The sequence below is a fragment of the Pseudonaja textilis genome, chromosome 4 (assembly GCF_049901715.1).
Source record: "Pseudonaja textilis isolate UNSWEBS1 chromosome 4, rPseTex1.2, whole genome shotgun sequence".
In the NCBI taxonomy this organism is placed as follows: domain Eukaryota; kingdom Metazoa; phylum Chordata; class Lepidosauria; order Squamata; family Elapidae; genus Pseudonaja; species Pseudonaja textilis.
The window spans coordinates 48,775,375-48,795,013 of NC_141993.1; the positions used below are offsets into that span (position 1 = coordinate 48,775,375).

At 36.3% G+C, this 19,639-nt stretch overlaps 1 protein-coding gene across 24 annotated transcripts in view; it reads left to right on the forward strand.

Moving 5' to 3' along the window:
• Nucleotides 1-19,639, forward strand: part of BTRC (beta-transducin repeat containing E3 ubiquitin protein ligase) — a 170,873-nt gene that overhangs the window by 42,986 nt on the left and 108,248 nt on the right. For 12 of the 24 annotated variants that reach the window (XR_015743507.1, XM_087932840.1, XM_026701153.2 and 9 more), the window contains one exon: nt 5,801-5,908. The exons of 9 other annotated variants lie outside the window; for them this stretch is intronic. Coding sequence is in view for 13 of the 15 variants with exons in the window: in XM_087932840.1 (XP_087788966.1) it covers nt 5,801-5,908 (108 nt within the window). In the remaining 2 variants the exon portion in view is untranslated. Of the gene's footprint in view, nt 1-941; nt 1,117-5,800; nt 5,909-19,639 lie in introns of all 24 variants that reach the window. 3 more of the 24 variants (XM_087932846.1, XM_087932845.1, XM_087932854.1) reach the window with 2 other exon arrangements.

The following is a 19,639-nucleotide window of genomic DNA, read 5'->3' on the forward strand; positions in this document are numbered from 1 at the left end:
TCTAATCAGCAGTTTTTTCCTTACTTATTCTGAAGTTAGCTGTTTTATTCAGCATGGCAAGTTCTCTAGAATTAAGCACATTTATGGTTCCAATCCTAGATACACATTAGGAAGTGTATTTAGAATTGGAACCATAAATGTGTTTAATTATCTTTCAAATGAGCTGAAGCTATAGCTTTTATCATTCCCACAGCCATATGTTTGGTTGGAAAAATTGGGAACCTATGTGAAGGTCTGTGTATGGAAGATGTCTAAATGATATTTTGAGACATCTGGCACATAACAATTTGGAAAATCTAAAAGATTATTACTGATTTATTGCAATGAACTGACAGTTTATCCCATAATGCAAAGATTTTAAAAGAGACAAGGTTAGAATACAGTAAAATGGGAGTATGAGTAGACTTCTTGCTAAGGAAAATACACCAATTGGCATAAGGTCAGATGCTCTCAAGAATGACTTCTGGTTGGAGTTCTTTGGTGCTACAGGTAATCCTTGATTGGTCACTTATGAAGGACCCCAAACAAGTGTAATGTAATGCACTTCTGGTCATCATAAAATGTGATGCCATACCTCCTCCATGGCCATGCAATCACATTTTGGCTGCTTAGCCACTGGCTTGCCTTTATGACCAATTGCAATGTCCTGTGATCATGTGACTATGATTTGTGACATTGTTTTCCAGTTTCTAGAATTTCCACCAATTTCTGGCATAAAATGCTCATTCAGAGTAATGGGTTCACACTTATGACCACAGCATTTGCAGGAACAAATATCGCAGATTAGAAAGTAGAATTCCATATTAAATTCTAAGTGCTTTTATTAGCATTGAAATTCCTAAATAGCTTAGATACTGCCTACCTGAAGGATCTATGCTTTCCTTCTAAGTTGTGAACCTTGTCTTGATAATCTTGATAGTTTTCTAAGGATTTTTTTGCAGGTTGTGTCCTGAATGTTGGAGGCCTGCTTCAAATCAGCTGGAGCAGGGGTGTCAAACTGGCCGCCTGCAGACCGGATGCATCAAGTGCAGGCCACACCCACCCCGCTCTGCAAAGGCAAAAAAAAAGTTGTGATACGTCATGTGACATCCCGTGACACGATCAAGCTTGACACACGTGAGCTAGAGCAAGGCTTTTCTTGGGGCTTTCCCCCCTTTCTAATTCCCCTTAGAAATGGGGATTACTTAATCTCTGGCTTGTTTTAATTCTTCTTGTTTGAAGAAGAGTTTAAACATTTATTTCTACATTCAAGCCTTCTAAGTATTTATTATTTCATAATTGTGAATTTGCTATATAAAATGTATTAGGAAGTTTTCAGGCTCTTTAGTTTTTTTTTAGGATTTTATTTATAATGTCAAAATTATTTGTTAGTTTCCATAGACTGGTTTCTGGCAGCATCTTCCAGGCAAATATGATAGATAGATAGATGTTCAAAGGAATCTAGATTACCCACAGTTTACATTACATTTGCACTAATTTAGAGATAGCTATTGTAGGCTATTGATGAAAAATGTATTACAGCATGAACTTTGGTAATCTAGAGGCCACTTCATTAGTTTAATTATTATCTTCCCAGCCAAAACCACTTAAAGAGGAAATAAGGATATAGAAACTGTTAGAGAACATAGGTTTTTAGGATAAATTTGGAGGAACTAAAGTGAGGATTAGTCTGAGAGATAATTGTTTAGATAACTAACAGGAGAAAAGGCACTGTGGTATAAATAAGAAATGTTCAGGTAGCTGAAGGAGATTTAACAGTAAAGAGACCAGGCACAGGACAAATATAAAAGTGAAGAAATTGGTGTAGGATTTGGAAATGAAAAAAATACCAGTATTTAGAATTAAGGAAGGATATTATGTGGTCAGAATATGTATGTGATTTTGATAACAGAATGCTGGAGAAGGATGAATGAATGCAAAGGAAGAGTAAAATGTGACCAATCTTTTTTTTTTTAAATGTTTGGAGAATGAACTAAAAGGGGAATCATATTTTAGAATGTTGTAGCGGGAGAAGCATCATTTTCTGAATGATTCAGCAAGGGCAGAGGGAACAGAAGAACCAAGGAGAAAACCAGGGATTTGTGCCTGTTAAGCTGTTTGGAGGACATAAGTAGAAAGAAACAATGGAGGGCACAGATATTGAAAAGAAATGTGAGATGTTTGGAATTGAGTAGACAGAGCACCAAGGAGCACTTAAGTCAAATATCAGAATACTTTTGGAGAAGTAGATTAGATAGATAGAAAAAGTTATAGATAAAAAAATGACATGCTGTATAAGTCCTTAGAACTAAATCCAATGGGATTTCAGAAGAAGGGAAAACGGAAGAAGGGAAGGAGAAAACTTACAGCAGTGATTGGAATTTGTGTCCATTCTAAGGTACGTGGAGATCAGTCTCTAGGGGGAATTCTGATGGTCATGAAATAAAACTATGGATTGAAATGTTTCAGAGGCAAGGATTTTTTTTTAATGAAAAAAAAAAAACAGCTTTGTTTAGGTCTACTACTCAGAACAAATTGCTGGGATCAAGACTGCCTTATATTAATGTTTTGGTGCTCAGCTGGGAGGATCCAGCAAGCTGGATGGAGCTGTCACAGACATGAAATCTACTCAGCATTGAGTCTAGTGCAGGGATGTCAAACTCATGTCGTCACATCTGCAGGACATTTCCCCCCTTCGCTAAACTGGATGTTGAGCACGTGATGCATCTGGCCCGCGGGCCGGGAATTTGATAGACCTGGTCTAGAGCATAGGAGCTCATACAAGAGACCAAACTATAGTACTGAAGTGGCAGAGAAGTGAAGAAAAATGAGACTGGAGTAGTAATTAAAATATTTTCCTGGCAATAATTTTATGAGTATAAATTCATTAGACATATTTCCCATTTTTGCATTAAAATTGGAACACAGATCTTTTGCTGGAAGTGAGATGATGAGTGGGATGAAAAAAAACCTAAGATTTTGAAAAATTATTTAAAAGTGGTTCTCAGTGTGGAACTATTTATAAAAAAGATGCTGCTCCCCAAAAGATGCTGAAATAAAGTCAGAGACAAAGGGTTACCAAGAGTGGGGCTGTAGGACAAATATCAAAGAAGATAGGGAGAAACAAGGAAGTGGCAATTTGAGACACAAATGAAAAACATAATATTTAGAAAAAGGAAGATGGGTATAATCATGGAAATGGGGCTTGATAGATACTATCACCTTTCAATGCTACTTGCTAAAGACCCAGAAATAAAGAGGCTGATAATATTTTTTATTTCACTAACAAATTTAGTAGTCTGCACTTCATTTCATTACATGAATAGAATGGTAAAACCTTATTTTTTAAAAAATAAAATAAAAATGGTTGATTGAAAAAGGTGCTACCAGACTCTTGATTTTTTGGTATCAGATTAACATAGCTCTCCTACTTTTTAAAGAGTGATCAAATTTCAAACCATCTTCTTCCATTCCTCATGCAAAATAATTGCATGCTAGAAATTATCTATTCCAGAGGCAGAGCAAATAGGATTATTAGTTAGTTAAATTTGCATAAAACACCAAGTCAGATTTGACTAAAACTCTGGTTTATTCATGATGCTGCACTATGACCTTCATTTGATTGCTTTTGTAAACTGCCGTAGCTAAATTGTTACAAAATTTATTAGGACAAATAACTTTTGCTAAGGAATTTTTCACATAGCATGTTAAATAGTAAAGGTGTTATATATTTCTTTAAAGTCTCTAATTCATTTTTTCTTCCTTTTTGTTTTATTATATTATTATTATTCCATTTTTATGTATAATGGTGAATATGCCTAATATTCCTGCTTTTTACTTTTGCATATTATGATAATTTTTTAAGATCCCCATTTTATCTGTATGGGTGCTAAGAGCTGTTATGGTACAGTGGTTACAAGATAGTACTGCAGGGCTAACTCTCTGCTTACTCCAGGAGTTCAATCCTGACTGGCTCAAGGTTGACTCAGCCTTCCATCCTTCCAAGGTCATTAAAATGAGACCCAGATTGTTGGGGGCAATATGCTGACTCTGTAAACCGCTTTACAGAGGGGCTGCCACAGAGAGGGGCTGCCACAGAGAGGAAGGGGTCAAGCTATTTTCTAAAGCGCCTGAAGGCTGGACAAGGAATAATGGATGGAAACTGAACAAGGAGAGATTTAATCTGGAAATAAGGAGAAACCTTCTGACAGAATAATCAACCAATGGAACACCTGGGCCTCGGAAGTTGTGGGAGCGCCATCACTTGAGACTTTCAAGAAGAGATTGGACTGCCATTTGTCAGAAATGGTGTAGGGTCTCCCGCTTGGGGAATTGGATTAAATGACTTCCAACTCTGATTATCTGATTATCTGTTTTCTGCTTAGGGGTGTAAAACACTGTGAAGCAGTATATAAGTCTAAGCGCTAAATGAATAGGAGGGGACTGAAGCTGAGTTTAACTTTTGTAGTACATCTAGTTTGCTGAATAAATTACATTTGTATGAATTCACACTTGTGCTAATTATAAACATATTCTATAATTCATGGTAACTGTATGCACAGAACAGGTAGAGTTCAAAGTAGAAGATAATCAAATTATTGCATGCTGTAGTATACAAACCAGGTAACAGGCTCACCTGTTAGTTATGGCCAAGTAGTCAAGGTCAGTTTTTGCAACAATTCAGATGTGTACAGGAGTATCATAGAGATGGAAATGTCTAAGGTTGGTGTAATGTAATGGGTAGGTTCATCTTAAAAGATTGTCAGGTGCTTTTATACTGGTAACTAGTTTAACCTAAGTATATTGTTATGAATGGAAGAGAAAACTTGTCAAGCCTTCAGCTTTTTGGACCTTTCTATTTCTGGTCTCAATTTCCAGCATATTGATACAAATGTTAATTTTATTTACTGCTAATCTGTTTTAACCCTTGAGTAGAAATAGATGATAAATATTAACAATAGTTAAGGTATTGCCATTATGAAAACTAGCCATGATTAAGATGCACAGGGAAAGGGCCAGGTGAATTTCTATGAAGGAAAAATCAGTTAGTGAATTAGCTTGATTATACTTACATGAGGTTTTATAATATTTGCTTTAATTAGTTGGTTAATGGGTTAAAAGAACAAGTAATTCAGTTCCACTAAAAGCATTGAATTAACTCTTTTGAATTAGAATACATTTGCAAACAAAATAGTATGAAATGTTAATGAGAAATTTAATTAGCCTTAATTGTGTGTGCAAGTAGTATGGTATTTCCTACCTTGCCCTCCTTCCTACTTTTCTCTAAGGGGAGCATACAGGTCACTAATGTGTGGGTGTGGGGAACCTTTTTCAGTTTCTTAACACTAACTTGTAATTTTGCTAAGAACTTAAGTTATAGGTAGTCTTCAACTTATGACTGATTATTAAACTTGGTTCAAATTTACGACAGCCTTGGAAAAAGTGACTTATGACCTATATTCACACTTACGATCATTGTACACTCACCATGGTCATGTGTTTGTAATTCAGGTGTTCGATAACTGTCTCGCATCATGACTGATTTCAGTCTCCAGCAGTCACAGGGTTGTGATTTGTTACCTTTTTTGCCAATTTCTAGCAAAAAGTACCCAATGGGGAAACTAACTACCACAGTGATTTATTTAATGACCATTATTAAAAATTAAGTCTGACTGACTTATGACTGCAACAACTCCTGTCAGAAATTCCTGTCCCAATTGTGGTTCTATGTCAATGACTACCTGTACAGACATAGAAATTTCTATATTCTGTACCATCCTGTTTCATACAGTCCCATCTCATAGTTGTCCTTTCTCTGCAGTGTTCTATGCCCCGGTCTCTTTGGCTGGGCTGCTCCAGCCTGGCGGACAGCATGCCCTCACTGCGATGCCTGTATAACCCAGGGACTGGCACACTCACAACTTTCCAGGTACTTTCTCACTCTGTCTCTCTCTGGGTGTCTGAGGTTTGTGCTCCTGCTCATTTTCATAACTTCTTTCATCATTATTATAATTGCTAGTGCTAGTGCTTTTACAAGTATGTCATTCCAGCTATTCATGTTGCACATATCCAGAGTTGGCCACTAACACAGAAAGATTGATGGTTCAGATAGAAATATTTTTGCTAAGATCCCATAAGAAGATACAGTGCTGACCCTTGCAAATTAGGTATAGTTTAGAAAAATTGGCCTGGTTTTCCTCTTCTGAGGAGGACAGGAAGCCATTTGATATTTAGATTAGAATATAAATATGGTACGAATTGGTACTTCATATTCAAACTGTCTGATTTCTGGCTTGTGCTGTTATTCTTGCTTTCCTAGTGGTGTATTGATAATGGAAGAAGGTAGACAGATACTCTTAATGGTCATAAGTTCTGGAATATTTTACTTCTCTCCCTTCTGTCTATCCCCTATTCTGTTTGCACCCCTACTGCACACAGAATCAAGGGAACATTTCTGGAGAGCGGCTTTTGCCTTTCCTGAGAGTGAAATTAAAACATTTCTAATGAGAAGCTTAAAAAAAACCCTAAATTACTAGTTTACCTTATACTTTATTTCTATGTACCCTGTTTCTCCAACAATATGGCCTCCCCCAATAGGAAGTCCCAGCATGTTTTATAGGCATGAAATGAAATTGAGCCCCTCCCCCCAAATTAAGGCTTATATTAAAACATGGGAAATGGGGGGGGAATGGTGGGGGGGCTTGCCGTTAGGAAGTACTTTTGTTGCACACCCGGATATGGTGCTGCCTGCATTGACCCCGATACGAAGTGCCCCACCAACGCCGAGGTCAACATCCAAGCCGTCGCCACCTGCCCACCCAAAGATGCAAGGGGGGGGGAATTAAGTCACCCCCGAAAAGACAGCCTAGCCATTTTTGGGGGGCTCAAAAAAAAAAAAGACCCAGCCTTATTATATGAGAAACACAGTAATTCTTATACACATTAAAAACTTTATCTGGCAATAATTCTTTGAGGAAATAAAAAAGCAGACCTCACATTAACTTTTAAAATCTTGGTTTGCAGCTCCTAGATATTTCAGACTTTCAATTTATCCCACTGTTTAATTATATGGCTTTTTCATATAATCATTTTTAGCTAGGTTAAAGCACTCTTCTCCAACCTGGTGTTTCTAAACATACTGATATCCTGGATTACAGTTTCTTTTGTTGTCATTAAAATGGAAATATATAGGGAATATAAGAATCCATATATGCACTAGATGATAACAAAGAGTTATCTGATGTTTGCTGTCATCATGTGCTTATGTGGAGTTTTGCAGGTCAGATATAGTCAAGTCTGTCTTAATCTATAAAAATCTATTGAGATATACATGGTCTGAATTTATTCTTGAATCCCTAACCAAATTTATTATAAACAAAGTGAAAAAATGAAAATAGAGAATTTTTTATTCATCTTAATTTTTATTCTACCCTTGAATCCAGAGTATAAATCATAAAAACAGTACTAACACAATCTTAACGATCATAACAATAACAAAATACAATATGGTAGGAGAGTTATATTTTCTTGATTTCTGAAGTATACATTGAACACATGATGTCCAGTCAGTGTATATAAATGTCATAAGATATTTGCTATTTATCAAAAGATCAGCAGACATAAATGCCAACCTTATCAGTACTTACTAAAGTGCAAGCATTGTTGGGAAACATATTTCTACCATGGCATTTTCGTGATCATGGGTTTTTATCTTTCTGTTATGTGAAATTCAAGAGACTCTACAAATAAGAGTCATATGATATTCAGATGAAATTTATACAAAAATGCAGACCTTTCAGGTCAAATTATACTATTCAGAAGATCAAGACTTCATTAAGTGATACTGTGATGAGCAGACAAATATTGTAATTTACAAATTGATCTTTTAGATAGTCCTCAATTTAGGATCACCATTGGGACTAGCAGTTGTTAAGTGAGGTGTCACTTGAGAGCTTCACTCACCAATCACAACCCAGCAATTCCTCCTTGCTGTTGTTAAGTGAGAATTGGATGGATGGAGTCCCAGATAAAGAACCAAGGAGTGCTTCAGGGGTAGGGAGAGGCCCTGCCAGGCTGCATGCTAGTTGGGATGCTATAGTGTGATGAAAGCAGAGGAAAGCTTTGAAAATAAGCCAGGCCAACCCTAGAAGCCTCAGTCCCAGCCTAGCCCAGCAGCATGATGAAACACACCATGCCTGGAAGTGCCAAATGCTTAGGAAGCTCCGGGATGCAAGACAAAGCAGCCATACTCCAAATGCCTGGGAAGCCTCCATAGTGGTGTATAAAGCAGCAATCCTGTGGGAAATGAATGCCAAATGCCTTGGCAACCATGTGCTTTGCAAGGAAATGCCCTTTTCCAGCAAAACTCCCAATGGATAGCATCTGAACACTTTCCTGCAAGAAGGGAAGAATCCCATGGTTGTCACTGACAAGCAGCTAAGAAAAGAGCGATTGAGTGCAACAGCGGACTCTTTCTTGGCTTTGGTTTGACTCCCTGAGGGTTAAAAGCACCAAGCAGATCTCCTGTGGAATCAAGAGATCACCTCTAGCAATCTATTTAGTGGTTTCCATGCAAATTCCTTGGTTGCCAGGAATAAAAGTCCCAACTGCATAAGGAGTAGAAGATTGCAATGAAGTGAAGAGGACGTCAGGTTTCCAAGTTATGAAATCCATTTAAAAATAATACAACAAAGTCCCCCTTCCAGGACAATTTCTTTTATTTTGGAAAGCATCAAATTGGCAAAGTCCGTGGTAATTCCAGATTTGACACAACCCAGAATTACCCCATTATTAGAAGTTAGAAACAACCCTCCAAAGTTACATTCTCCAATAGAAGTAATTCAACGTTGCTTGATGTCATAAATCTCCACCTCAAGGGGCCTAAGCTCGTTTTCCCACAGGAAGAAAAATCACCTAGCCTAAACAACTCTCTCTATCTCCACTCCTCCCCACTTAGGAATGTGGCAAGCCTGAAACCCTTCCCGCCATGGCAGTGAAAGTAAGGAAAATAATATATACTAAGCCTAACTAAAATAGCTACACATATGTCAATTTTGGGCTTGATAGAGGAACATTTTTAAGACATGGGGGCTAAGGGATTGCCTATCTTTTTTTCCCCCTTAGCCAGCTCCAGCCCCACCCAGGAAACTGGCAAAAAGGGGTGTTGAAGGGCTGCCTTTAGTATTTCCTTTTTAAAGCATAAGCAGCCAGGGTGGCTACACCTCATAAAAAAGGGCATAGGTGGGTGGAGTTGCAACACACCTGTGGTTGTAAGTGCTAACAAGCACCACATTTTGGTCACGTGATCATGGTGTTGCTGCAACGGCCAAAACTTGAGGTATCAGTTGTGATTCATATTTCTCAATCTGTAATTTAATCACTGAATCAATGATGGTAAGCCTGGGAATACGTGTATTTGTGTTTAGCTGGAGTTGTACAATACAGCTAATCCTCAGCTTATGACCACAATTGGAACCAGAGTTTCTATTGTTAAGCAAGGTTGCTGTTAAGTGAGTTGTGTCCAATTTTACAACTTTTTTTTTTTGCCACAGCTGCAGTTGTTAAATGAATCAAGCTGTTGTTAATAAAATTCAGCTCCCCCTCCCCCCGCCCCGATTGATTTTGCTGATTGAAAGCTGACTGGAGGGTTGCAGACGGTGATCATAGGACCTTGGGATTCTGCAGCTATTGTAAATACATGCCGGTTACCAAGCTCCTGAATTTTGATCCCACCACCATGCAGATGCTGTGGAGTTGCACGTGCAGGGGCTGGTTTTAAATTGTTTTTTTCAGGGCCGTTGTAACTTTCAAATGGTCATAAAATGAATGGTTGTAGATTGGGGAGTCTCTGTACTACATGTAATAGTAGGAAGTATTGATAGGCGTTATATATCAATTTATATATCATTTTCTTCCATTTTCTCATTGTGAAAGATATATGTATTCAGGTATGTATATGAAAGAGATTCCTCTTATAACTGTTTGTTATAAGAATCTGTCTACCCAAGAGACACAAAATTGAAAAATTTAGAATTGAGGTTATTTTCACATTTATTGCAAAACAAGATAAAATAATATGTGTCTAAAAAAAAAAAAGGCAGTTTCCCACAAGATAGTCTTAATCTTCCCATAGACTTTAATTGATTTTGGGCATTTTCACTCCTCCTTAGTTTTTAATTAATAAGGCAAAATGACACTCTTGATTTCCTTTCACAATCCTAGTTTTTTGTTTTAAAACCTCTGAATTAAATATAAGTCTGTGCAATGAAATTATTATTTTAGGAGAGTTATAAGCATAAGTTATAAGCTACAAATGAAAGCAAGAAAATCTGAATGATTATATGTTGGCTTCCAAGAGAAATATGTGAGATATGATGTATCAGAACATTAAATAAATTTGTGGTAACAGAAATCTGTGCCATCAGTACCTGGGGAAACCTCGTGGAACAGCTGCTTCATCATGTTTCTGACATTCATGAATCATTGTGACAGTTAGTTGGGTAAATCCATAGATTGTGGCCAAGAACACATGATTTGATTTGATTTTAAATCTGGCTTCTTGCCTTGAGTGATGTGAAAATAATGCTGACGCATCTTAGATCATTCCATGGAAGCTCCTATAGTTGAGCTAGTATTCAGCACTGATAGACTTTAAGATGTCTGCTCATTTACTTGGCTATCTGGCACAACTTTCAGAAATAGGGAATTAATATGTCTCATGCAAAATTGGTGTTATACATGGTAACTGTAATGGCAAAATTGACTTGTTTGATTAGGGAAAAGACAAGTACATTTATTAGTGACTGAAAACCCTTTCTGGACCTTTTTTTCTGAAAATGGAGAAAAAATGAACTGGTGATTTATAGGATTGATGATTGGAAAGGATAAAATATAGGAAGAATCATGATGCAACCTTAAAGTGGGAGAATTTGTAACTGCTGTAAAGATGATCAGAAGCCACTTCTTCGTACTTTATTTTTCTTTTCTGTTTCTTTTCTTTATTTAGTTACTTTGAGGTAAGTTGGGGGGAGTGTATACATTTATCAAATAAATAAACAAGCAAATAAGTAAAATCTATTCACTATTTTTCTGTGCTCTTTTTTCTTTTTCTTAAATTTGCATTGTTTTTCTATTACATAAAATTAATATCTATCAATAAAATTAATTAAAGAAATAGGGACATTTTATTTCTTTTTCAATATGGAGAAATATAGGCTAGAATATAATTATCTTCATATATTTCTGCCTTGATTTGTATAGATTGAATAAATCCAAGATTGTATTTGTGTCTGGATTCTAGTTTTAGAAAGTTGATTGGCAATTTGTGACAGCATTAATTATTTGTATTCGATACCTCTTTTTTATAAATGATTTTTAATAGATTAAATGATTCGTATCTTTTTAATTTCTATAAATGATCTTTGTAAGGTAGATATTCATTATATATCTTCAGCTTATATTTTATCTCTAAGAGATAAAATATAAGCTGAAGAGCACTTGAGAAGCTTAAGGTTAAAAAGATTACAAATATAAAGGATTAATAGAAGAGAATATATAGAGCCCATGGCTGAATTATGAAGACCTTGGTGTTCTCTGAGCTTGGTTGTTTGCTTATAGACATTTCATTAACTGACTAGGTAAATATCATTAGTGCTAGAAGGGTTTGACCTCTGTTTATATACAGTACCTTACCCTTTACAGGGATAGGCTTAATTCTCAATGAAAAAAAAATGAAATATGTGCTAGTGAAGTATAGATTGGTATCATCTGTGTTGTGGGTATGTATGAAAATTGTAATGTACAGGTTTGTGGTAATTCCATGTTAGGAATCCTTATGTGAATTTTGTGGACAGTGATGTGATTTAGGAGAAGATTCTTTATTTCACAAGTGTTTCATACAAATATATAAGTATGCCTGCCTTAAATTAGTTAAAAGAAATGAGGTGGGGTAAGCAAAAGGGAAATAAAACAAATATTTGGGCATTTCAAATACATCTTCAAACACTGTATATAGAAAGTTTATGCAAATATTTCAGTGAAGAGTTACCATATTTCATTATAATGATCAATGCATGGTCTGAGTCTATAAGTATATCTAATATAACTTTTTTGTCTTATTATTTGTTACATTTTTGTTGCTCTGCATGATGTTGCTTGCTCAATATGTTATGTGTATGCAACAAAAGATATCTTTTGTTGCATACAGATATCTTAACTCTCTTGTATTAGGTAGTTTACCAGTTGCTGTAATAGAAGGCCAGCCCCCACTTAATTTTCTAATTATACTGAGCACTGCATTCAAGGATAGTTACAAAAGATTCTAAAGAAGGTAACAGATTCTGGGAATGCAAGGACTAGGGTTTAACATAAGATTTTGTAGTTTGGTTCCTGGAGTAAGTAAGTAAGATATCCTTAAAATTTTGGTTGAATTGAGCTTGCCATTTAGGTAGTGCAAATACGTGAGTTATTGTTATCTTTATTATTTATTAAACTTATTTACTGCCCATTTCACGGGTGAGATGATTCTAGGAGGCTTACATTACAATAACATTAGAGTTTAAGTCATAAATGATGGCAGGTCGACAGAAATGATATCTGTTTAAAGTCTTATTTTTTGCATACTTGGATGAGAACACTTTATATTTAACTTTATTCAGCTTAAAGTATGAAAAGTTGCTAATGGTTTATACCTGCTTTTTGAACCCTTTTGCAGTTAATCTTTTGCTCAAACAAGTTTTCTTAGGATTTTGAACAAGATGGCAAAGTGATACCTCCATACAAATAACAATCCCTGAGCATTTCAGAAACATAGAAGTAAAATTTGCAAAATTCCTTTTTGATTTGATAGCTTTAAACTGTCAGTTTTTAGGGGGGAATGCAATTTTAGCAGGACAGGAATTAATTTATTTATTAGAAATGCCTGAGACTGAGTTTTGTTCTCTTGGCTTATTTTGAATGTGGTTGTGGATTGAAACAAGTTTTAGAGATGAATTAAAAAGAATTTTTATTTCTTCCGACCCTCTAGTCACACACTCTTTGTCCTGCTCTCTTAAAAATAAGATTTTTTTCAATAATTCAGCATAGATACTCTCAGGGATTAAGGTTTTCTTTTAATACATGCTAACGGCATGAAGAGTATCAGTAGACTTTTCTTGTGTTACTGTAGAAGTTGCAACATCGAGGGCTGCTTAATCCCCGATGATTGTGAAATTATTTACATCATTGTCCATAATTTTTTATTGGATAGTTGTATTTTTAGCACACTGTTTACTATTTATTCTTCTGGAGAGCACCTATTTTTTTCTTTTCCAGTGAACTTGCTCAAGCAATAAACGTTCAAGCAATAATTTTGTCCCTTTCTTTTCTGTTCTTTACTTTTCTTGTTCATATATTTTCTTGTTCATATTTAATACAAAAAAAATACTGTTACTAATGAAACAAGTCATGTTCTGGCATGTAGCTAGTATATCATCTGCAATAAAAGTGACATCTTTTGATAAAAAAGTAAAGTTTTCCATTAATACAGGAAGTTTCCTGCATATAATTGGAAGTATTCCCTGAGCAGAATATCCATCAGGGTAGTAAAAAGATGGCCTTTATTTGTCTGAAATCTATATAGCTTTGTCTACTCTGATTTGCTGTGGCAGCACTGTTAAAAATCTACAAGTTATTTCTGCTGAGATTATTATAGTAGGCTCTGATTTCAAGTGCTAGCAATCTATGGCCATGGCTTCAGCCCCCCAACTGAATGTACTTGTCCCCATTTATGAATGTACTTAGATGGCTCCCAACTGTTTACAAGACAGCAGAGGTGAGATCTTTGATTGACAAGTTAGAAATGCATTCGATCATTCCTTCTGCCAGTCTCTGGTTCATGCTGTTAAAAATGTCAGCCTCTCCAAGTTTGAATGGCAGCCTGAGGGCTTCCAAAGCTTTTTGTTTTCTGAGATGGAAACACAAATTGGATGTGTGCCTGAGTGCACCATCCTAGGCTGTAATTTCATCTTTTAGCTAAGAACCACAAGGTACATGAACAAAGCACCCTGTAAACAATAATACTGGAGAAAAAAATAAACAAGGTCGTGTTCCTTGTACGTTGATCCACCAGTGTCTTGACCTCTATCACATTGAACATCTCCTCTCTGATTGCTGCTCCCTCTGGCATTTCAATGAGAAGGAGAGGCTGACAAAGGGGATTTATCAAGATTTAAAGTTGCAGTGGCAATGCACATTTCTTGTATTGGCTATGAAATATTGAACCACCATACTTCTGGCATTCAGTTTTAAACATTGGTCTTAAAAATTACATATAGTTAAGTCCTTTAAGGCCTTTCTTTTCTTCTCATTATCAATTCCCAAAGAAGCTAAATGTAGTGACAGATAATACTGAAAATAAATAAGCATTTGATATTCATATTTGCATGCATCTGTTGTGGATAAAGCTTAGCTTTCCAATTATTAGCTATCCAGTGAAACTGACTATGCATTTTACTATGTAGCAGAATGAGTGAGAGCATCTTATCTGAGGGAATGTGTAGTTGAAGTTCATATGTTGTAGAGACAATAATACAAAGGGAAAAGCTTATGTCATGCAGTCTCCCAAAGCTAGTTCTTTCCAATGTGTGTTCTGACCTAGGCTTCACAAAATCATGAAACAGACTCCTTGTCCTGACAAAACCCCTTTTTATTAGGCTAATGTGAATTCCTATCATTCACATCCAGCAAAATCCTGGCAAACAGTCTTTCAAGGGTGAATTACAACCACAGACCTTATCAGACTTGGAGAGTTGCCAGGCTGATAGCTTCCAAGCACAATGCAGGAAAATACTTGGCAAGGAGTCTTTGAGAGTCACAAATAAATCTTCACACTAATTAAACGAACTAATTGTCTCCTGCAAACACCACTCCCCTTTCGCTCCTCTTTATTCCCTATGGGAGGTGCCACTCACCTTCCACCTGTGCCTTTACTCCTGAGTTGATCCTTGTTCCTTAACTGTTCCCTTCTTTTGGCAGCCTCCGAAGGCAGCTGTTGGCCATGGCCCCATCTCTGCCTCGATGCAGAGCATTCATCAGAGCCTTCCCCAGACTCCAAGACTGGCCCATGTTCTTCCCCAACCTCCTCACTGTCTGAGGCTTCGCTGGCTGCTGGCAGGCCACAACACTGTGTTAGAATACCTTATAATTATTGAATGGCATCGTCTCTGGTGAAATCCATCATGATCAGAGGAGAACAATTGAGGGTGGGGGAGCACAGGAGAAATCTTAGTAGTGATTAAGGTTCCAGGCTGGAATAAGGTTCCAGGCTGGAAACTGGGAGGCCTTGAGGCCTAGTCTTGTCTTATGTGCAAAGTCATCTGAATGATTTTGAGCTAGTCGCTGTTTTATAGACTTTTATAGACTTGAATGAGTGTGTGTATGTATTGGAGACACATGAACATGCAACGCATGCATGCATACGAGCACATAGGCACACACACAGAGATGATTGAGGGGAAAGTACAACTGATAAAATAACAGAGCAATTCCAAAGAAATAAGTGTCTGTAATTTCTTTAACAAAAAATAGAGCTATTTACTTCCTATTTTCTCCATGTCTGCCAAATATAGATTTTCTTCCTTTCTTTGTTATAAGATAGAAAGTTATGCATAGGTATTACGACAAATGACATATGTAGGAACAACTGGATGGAATACAGATATTCTTAAAGTTAATCCCACCTTTCTGAGGCTTGTGAACATCAGCTTAATGATATTGGAAAGCTCCACAATGCAGTAATTGATTTGGGGGAGGGGGGGAATTGCACATTACACTAACTGAATTAGGGCCAGTTTTTGTATGGGTGTGGATATGCATGCATGTTTTGAAATTAGCAAATCCAGAGCTATGTGAGAAAGTAAGAAAATGGAGAGGAATTAGGAAATAGAGTATCCTTTGCTGCTACCTAATGGCAATTCTTGGTACTGTCCGACTTCTAAAGGGATAATATATTCTTTAGTTAAGTAAAATAAATGATATTGTAGTGACCAATTAGAGCACAGATTCTACTAAGCAAACTAGCATTGGTTTTTACTGTCTCTTCATGCCAACTTCTCAAACATATAGTAATAGGCTATATTTTATTAGGTATAGAGAATGTAAATATTCACAGATTATTTACATTTCAAAGGAGGGAATTGTTCTAATATGTGCCACATAGAAGATGCATATTCAATCCACAAAAAAAATGTTGGCCATTGTCTGAAAACTAAAAGTTTGGTCACTTCTTAAAATATAGCTGCTAACTCCAGCTGCTAGTATTAAACAAGGGTGTATTTTAGCTTGTTGGCTGTTTTACCTCTACATTGGGGCATTTAATTTTCTATTTAATATTAGAAACTGGGACTGTTCTGGGGGGCTAAATCAATAGACTGAACCTAATTCTGCTTAATATGGCTGCTAGCTCCCAGTTGTCACTTGCCTGTAAGGCTGCAGTGGGTTGCTGGGCTCAGGTCCCCTCACACAATGATTTCATTTGGCTGCGCCAGGTGAGGGATGACCACTGCACAGGTGTTCTTTCTTTCCTTGCCCTCCTGCAGCTGCCAGCAGACAACAAGTGCACAGCAACTGCGCAGTGCTGGACCTGATTCAACTTTTCCCCTTGTGGCATACTTACTTACATTTGATTTGTAATTTGCTACTAACCTCACATGGGCTGGGGATAGCCAAAGGGCTGGATGTGGCCCAGCGGCTATAAAGGCCCAGATCTGCTCTACATCAATAGGCTCAAACTTCAAATATTTGGAATTGTTAATCCAGGCTAAAAACTCCTGCAGAGCCCAAATCTATTTTTTTAAAAAAAACTTTAAAATAAATGTAGCTGTCGGCTTAAGATTCTTCTGTGCAAAAAGGCAATAAATATTTATTGTATGCCTGTAAGTACATAGAGAAGTCAGCCAGAGGATGATTATGTTCTCCACCTTCAGATCACATTGCAGTTGCCCTAAAACATAAAACAGATCTAGCATATGGCCACCTATGTGAATTAGGCCTTCTGTGATTGGGGACAATTTCAGATGTACAGGAACTCTTAATGAGCTCAAACTCACTGCCAAACAAGGGTCAGTTGAAATCTCTCCAAATTAATGGTCGCCACCACCAACCATTGACAGAATTTAGCAGTTCATTGGAGGGTGTTGCTGTACGACAGGGAGCTTGGTATAACAATAAGCAAATCCATCTGGCCCCTAGAACCCTACTTCAATCACTAAACATCACATCTGGCTATCTAGAGATATATTCTGAGGACAACTGTAAATATGATCCACAACCTGAATTAAAGGATCCAGGAAAACAACCTCCATGATGTGAAGTGAGGTGATCCAAGAAAAAAAACAATCCTCCATGATGTGAAGGTAGAAAAGAAACAAAAAACTGAAAAGATTATTCTTCAAAACAAGAATGAATGAGAAGAGTTAATTCAGTCAATACCTACTTAGGAAGGGAACTATTTGTTTTGAAGATGATCACATATAAATTGTTCATCATAGATAAGGCACAGCAAAGGAATAGATTGTATGATCTGCTAATTTGACTGTGTATTATTAAAGAGTAAGAGAATTACTAAAAGGTGCAAGAGTGATGAGAAGTTCTGAATGTGAGATAGAATTAGATCTTGGGAGAAAATGAACATGGAAAAAAAAGCAAGAGTAAAAGAATAGAGAAAATAGAATGACTCCAGGAAGAAGAATAAGTCCTGTATAAAAAAAAATAGAAGATTCATCTTCCCCTCCCAAAAATGAATCAGAATGAATGGTATATAAGAAAAGATATAGAAGCTGCTTGAAATAGAAAAAAAGAATCATACTGCAGTAATATATGGAGTTAAGTTAATAGGAAGTATGAAATTTAATGTTTGGTAAAATAATGAAGAGAAAGAGGCTGTGGATAAAAAAAAAATTCCTTATGAGAGAATGATAGCTGCAAAAAAAATGAAGATGAGAGAGATATTTAAATTTCATTTGGATAAGTAATTGTAAAGAAATATAGTCAATGAAAAGAAAGAATGGTTAAAATCAAGAACACACAGAAAAAAATGCAGAGCCATCTTGAAGGAAATAAACAATTATTTTAGAAATTGTGAAGACGAATAAATAGGAAACGTCCAGCAAAATAAATGGAATGAAGAATAGTGGAATTATTTTTAATGACATTAAATGCAATGTTGAAAGGAAAGATTTGCGTGGGATTCAAAATAATGTGCTGACAAATGAAATTTAAATTAATATGATAAATGTTACTATCCAAAGAAAAATGATGCAAATGAAATAATAAAAGCTGTGGAAATGTTGTGGAAAAATCTAGATGCATTAAGAATGCTATTTTATATTTAGAGTTGGGCTTTGTCTCCTAAGAAATTAGAATTTGGTACTATTTTCCTAAAGTTAACTTTCTCCCCCAGGAGGTCTGATCCAGCAGATTCTTAGAAAACATCTTAACAGCTAGTGGGGAAAAAAGGTGGAGCATATATTAGGTTTTGAAAATTCTTAAGCAACATAATGGGGCACTAATCTTGAAATTAATCTAAGTCTGTTTCCCAACTTTGTAGCCCCTGGGATATTTCCAAATATGTATAAAGGTAGTGTTTAGTTTATGACAGCAATTGAGACCAGAAATTCCATCACTATGTGATGCCATAAGGTGCAATGTCACATGACAGTGACACTTAAGCAATGGCAATTATAGTTGTCATTAAGTTGTCATCATTGTATATAATCATAATGTATATAGTTAGATAACTGTTTTATAGTCCAAAGGAGGGGATGGAACTTTTAAGATTAAAAGTAGAGAAAATGTGGACTAATTTTAATGATGATAGCAATCATTTTGGAAGTGATGAAGTGGGTAAACAAGGAGCTTCCAGCAAAAAAGAATGAAAGTGAGAATAAAACGAATACAATCATTTGGGATGAAACTGAGATGAGGTTATGCTGGAAGGAATATTTTAGAGATGTATATGAGACTGATACATGCTGAAGAGTGGAACTGATGCAAAACAGAAACCTGTAGTATCCAGTTTAAAAATATATGGAAAGCATGAATATGGTGTGGTTACTGTAAAATGCTAAGGCTGCAGGCATAGATGGTAAAACTGAAAAAAATCTTAATGTGGTTTGCTTATGGAGTTAATGCATATGAAAATATGTACGTGTTAATTAGAAGAATATTGACGGAACACTGATTGGCAGAATACTGATTTAAGGCATGATTGGGAGGTGACAGCAAGCAAATTGGGAGGAGAAGGGCAAAGCAATTTTATGCTGTGCAAAATATGGCAGTGGGTGTATGCCATGTTTTTGCTTGTCACGAAGCTATGTGAGAAAATTTATTGCACATTTCTATACAGTATGTAAAGCGTACGTAAAACAAATCTACTTGTACAAGTAGTCCTTGACTTACTACAGTTCATTTAGTGACTATTAAAAGTTACAAGAGCCCTGAAAAAAGGGACTTACGACCATTTTGCACACTTACAAATGTTGCAGCATCCCCATGGTCACAGGATCAAATTCAGATGCTCAGCAACTGACTTATATTTATGAAGGTTGTAGCGTCCTGGGTCATGTGATCACCTTTTACAACCATCTGACAAAGTCAGTGGGGATACCAGATTCACTTAACAACA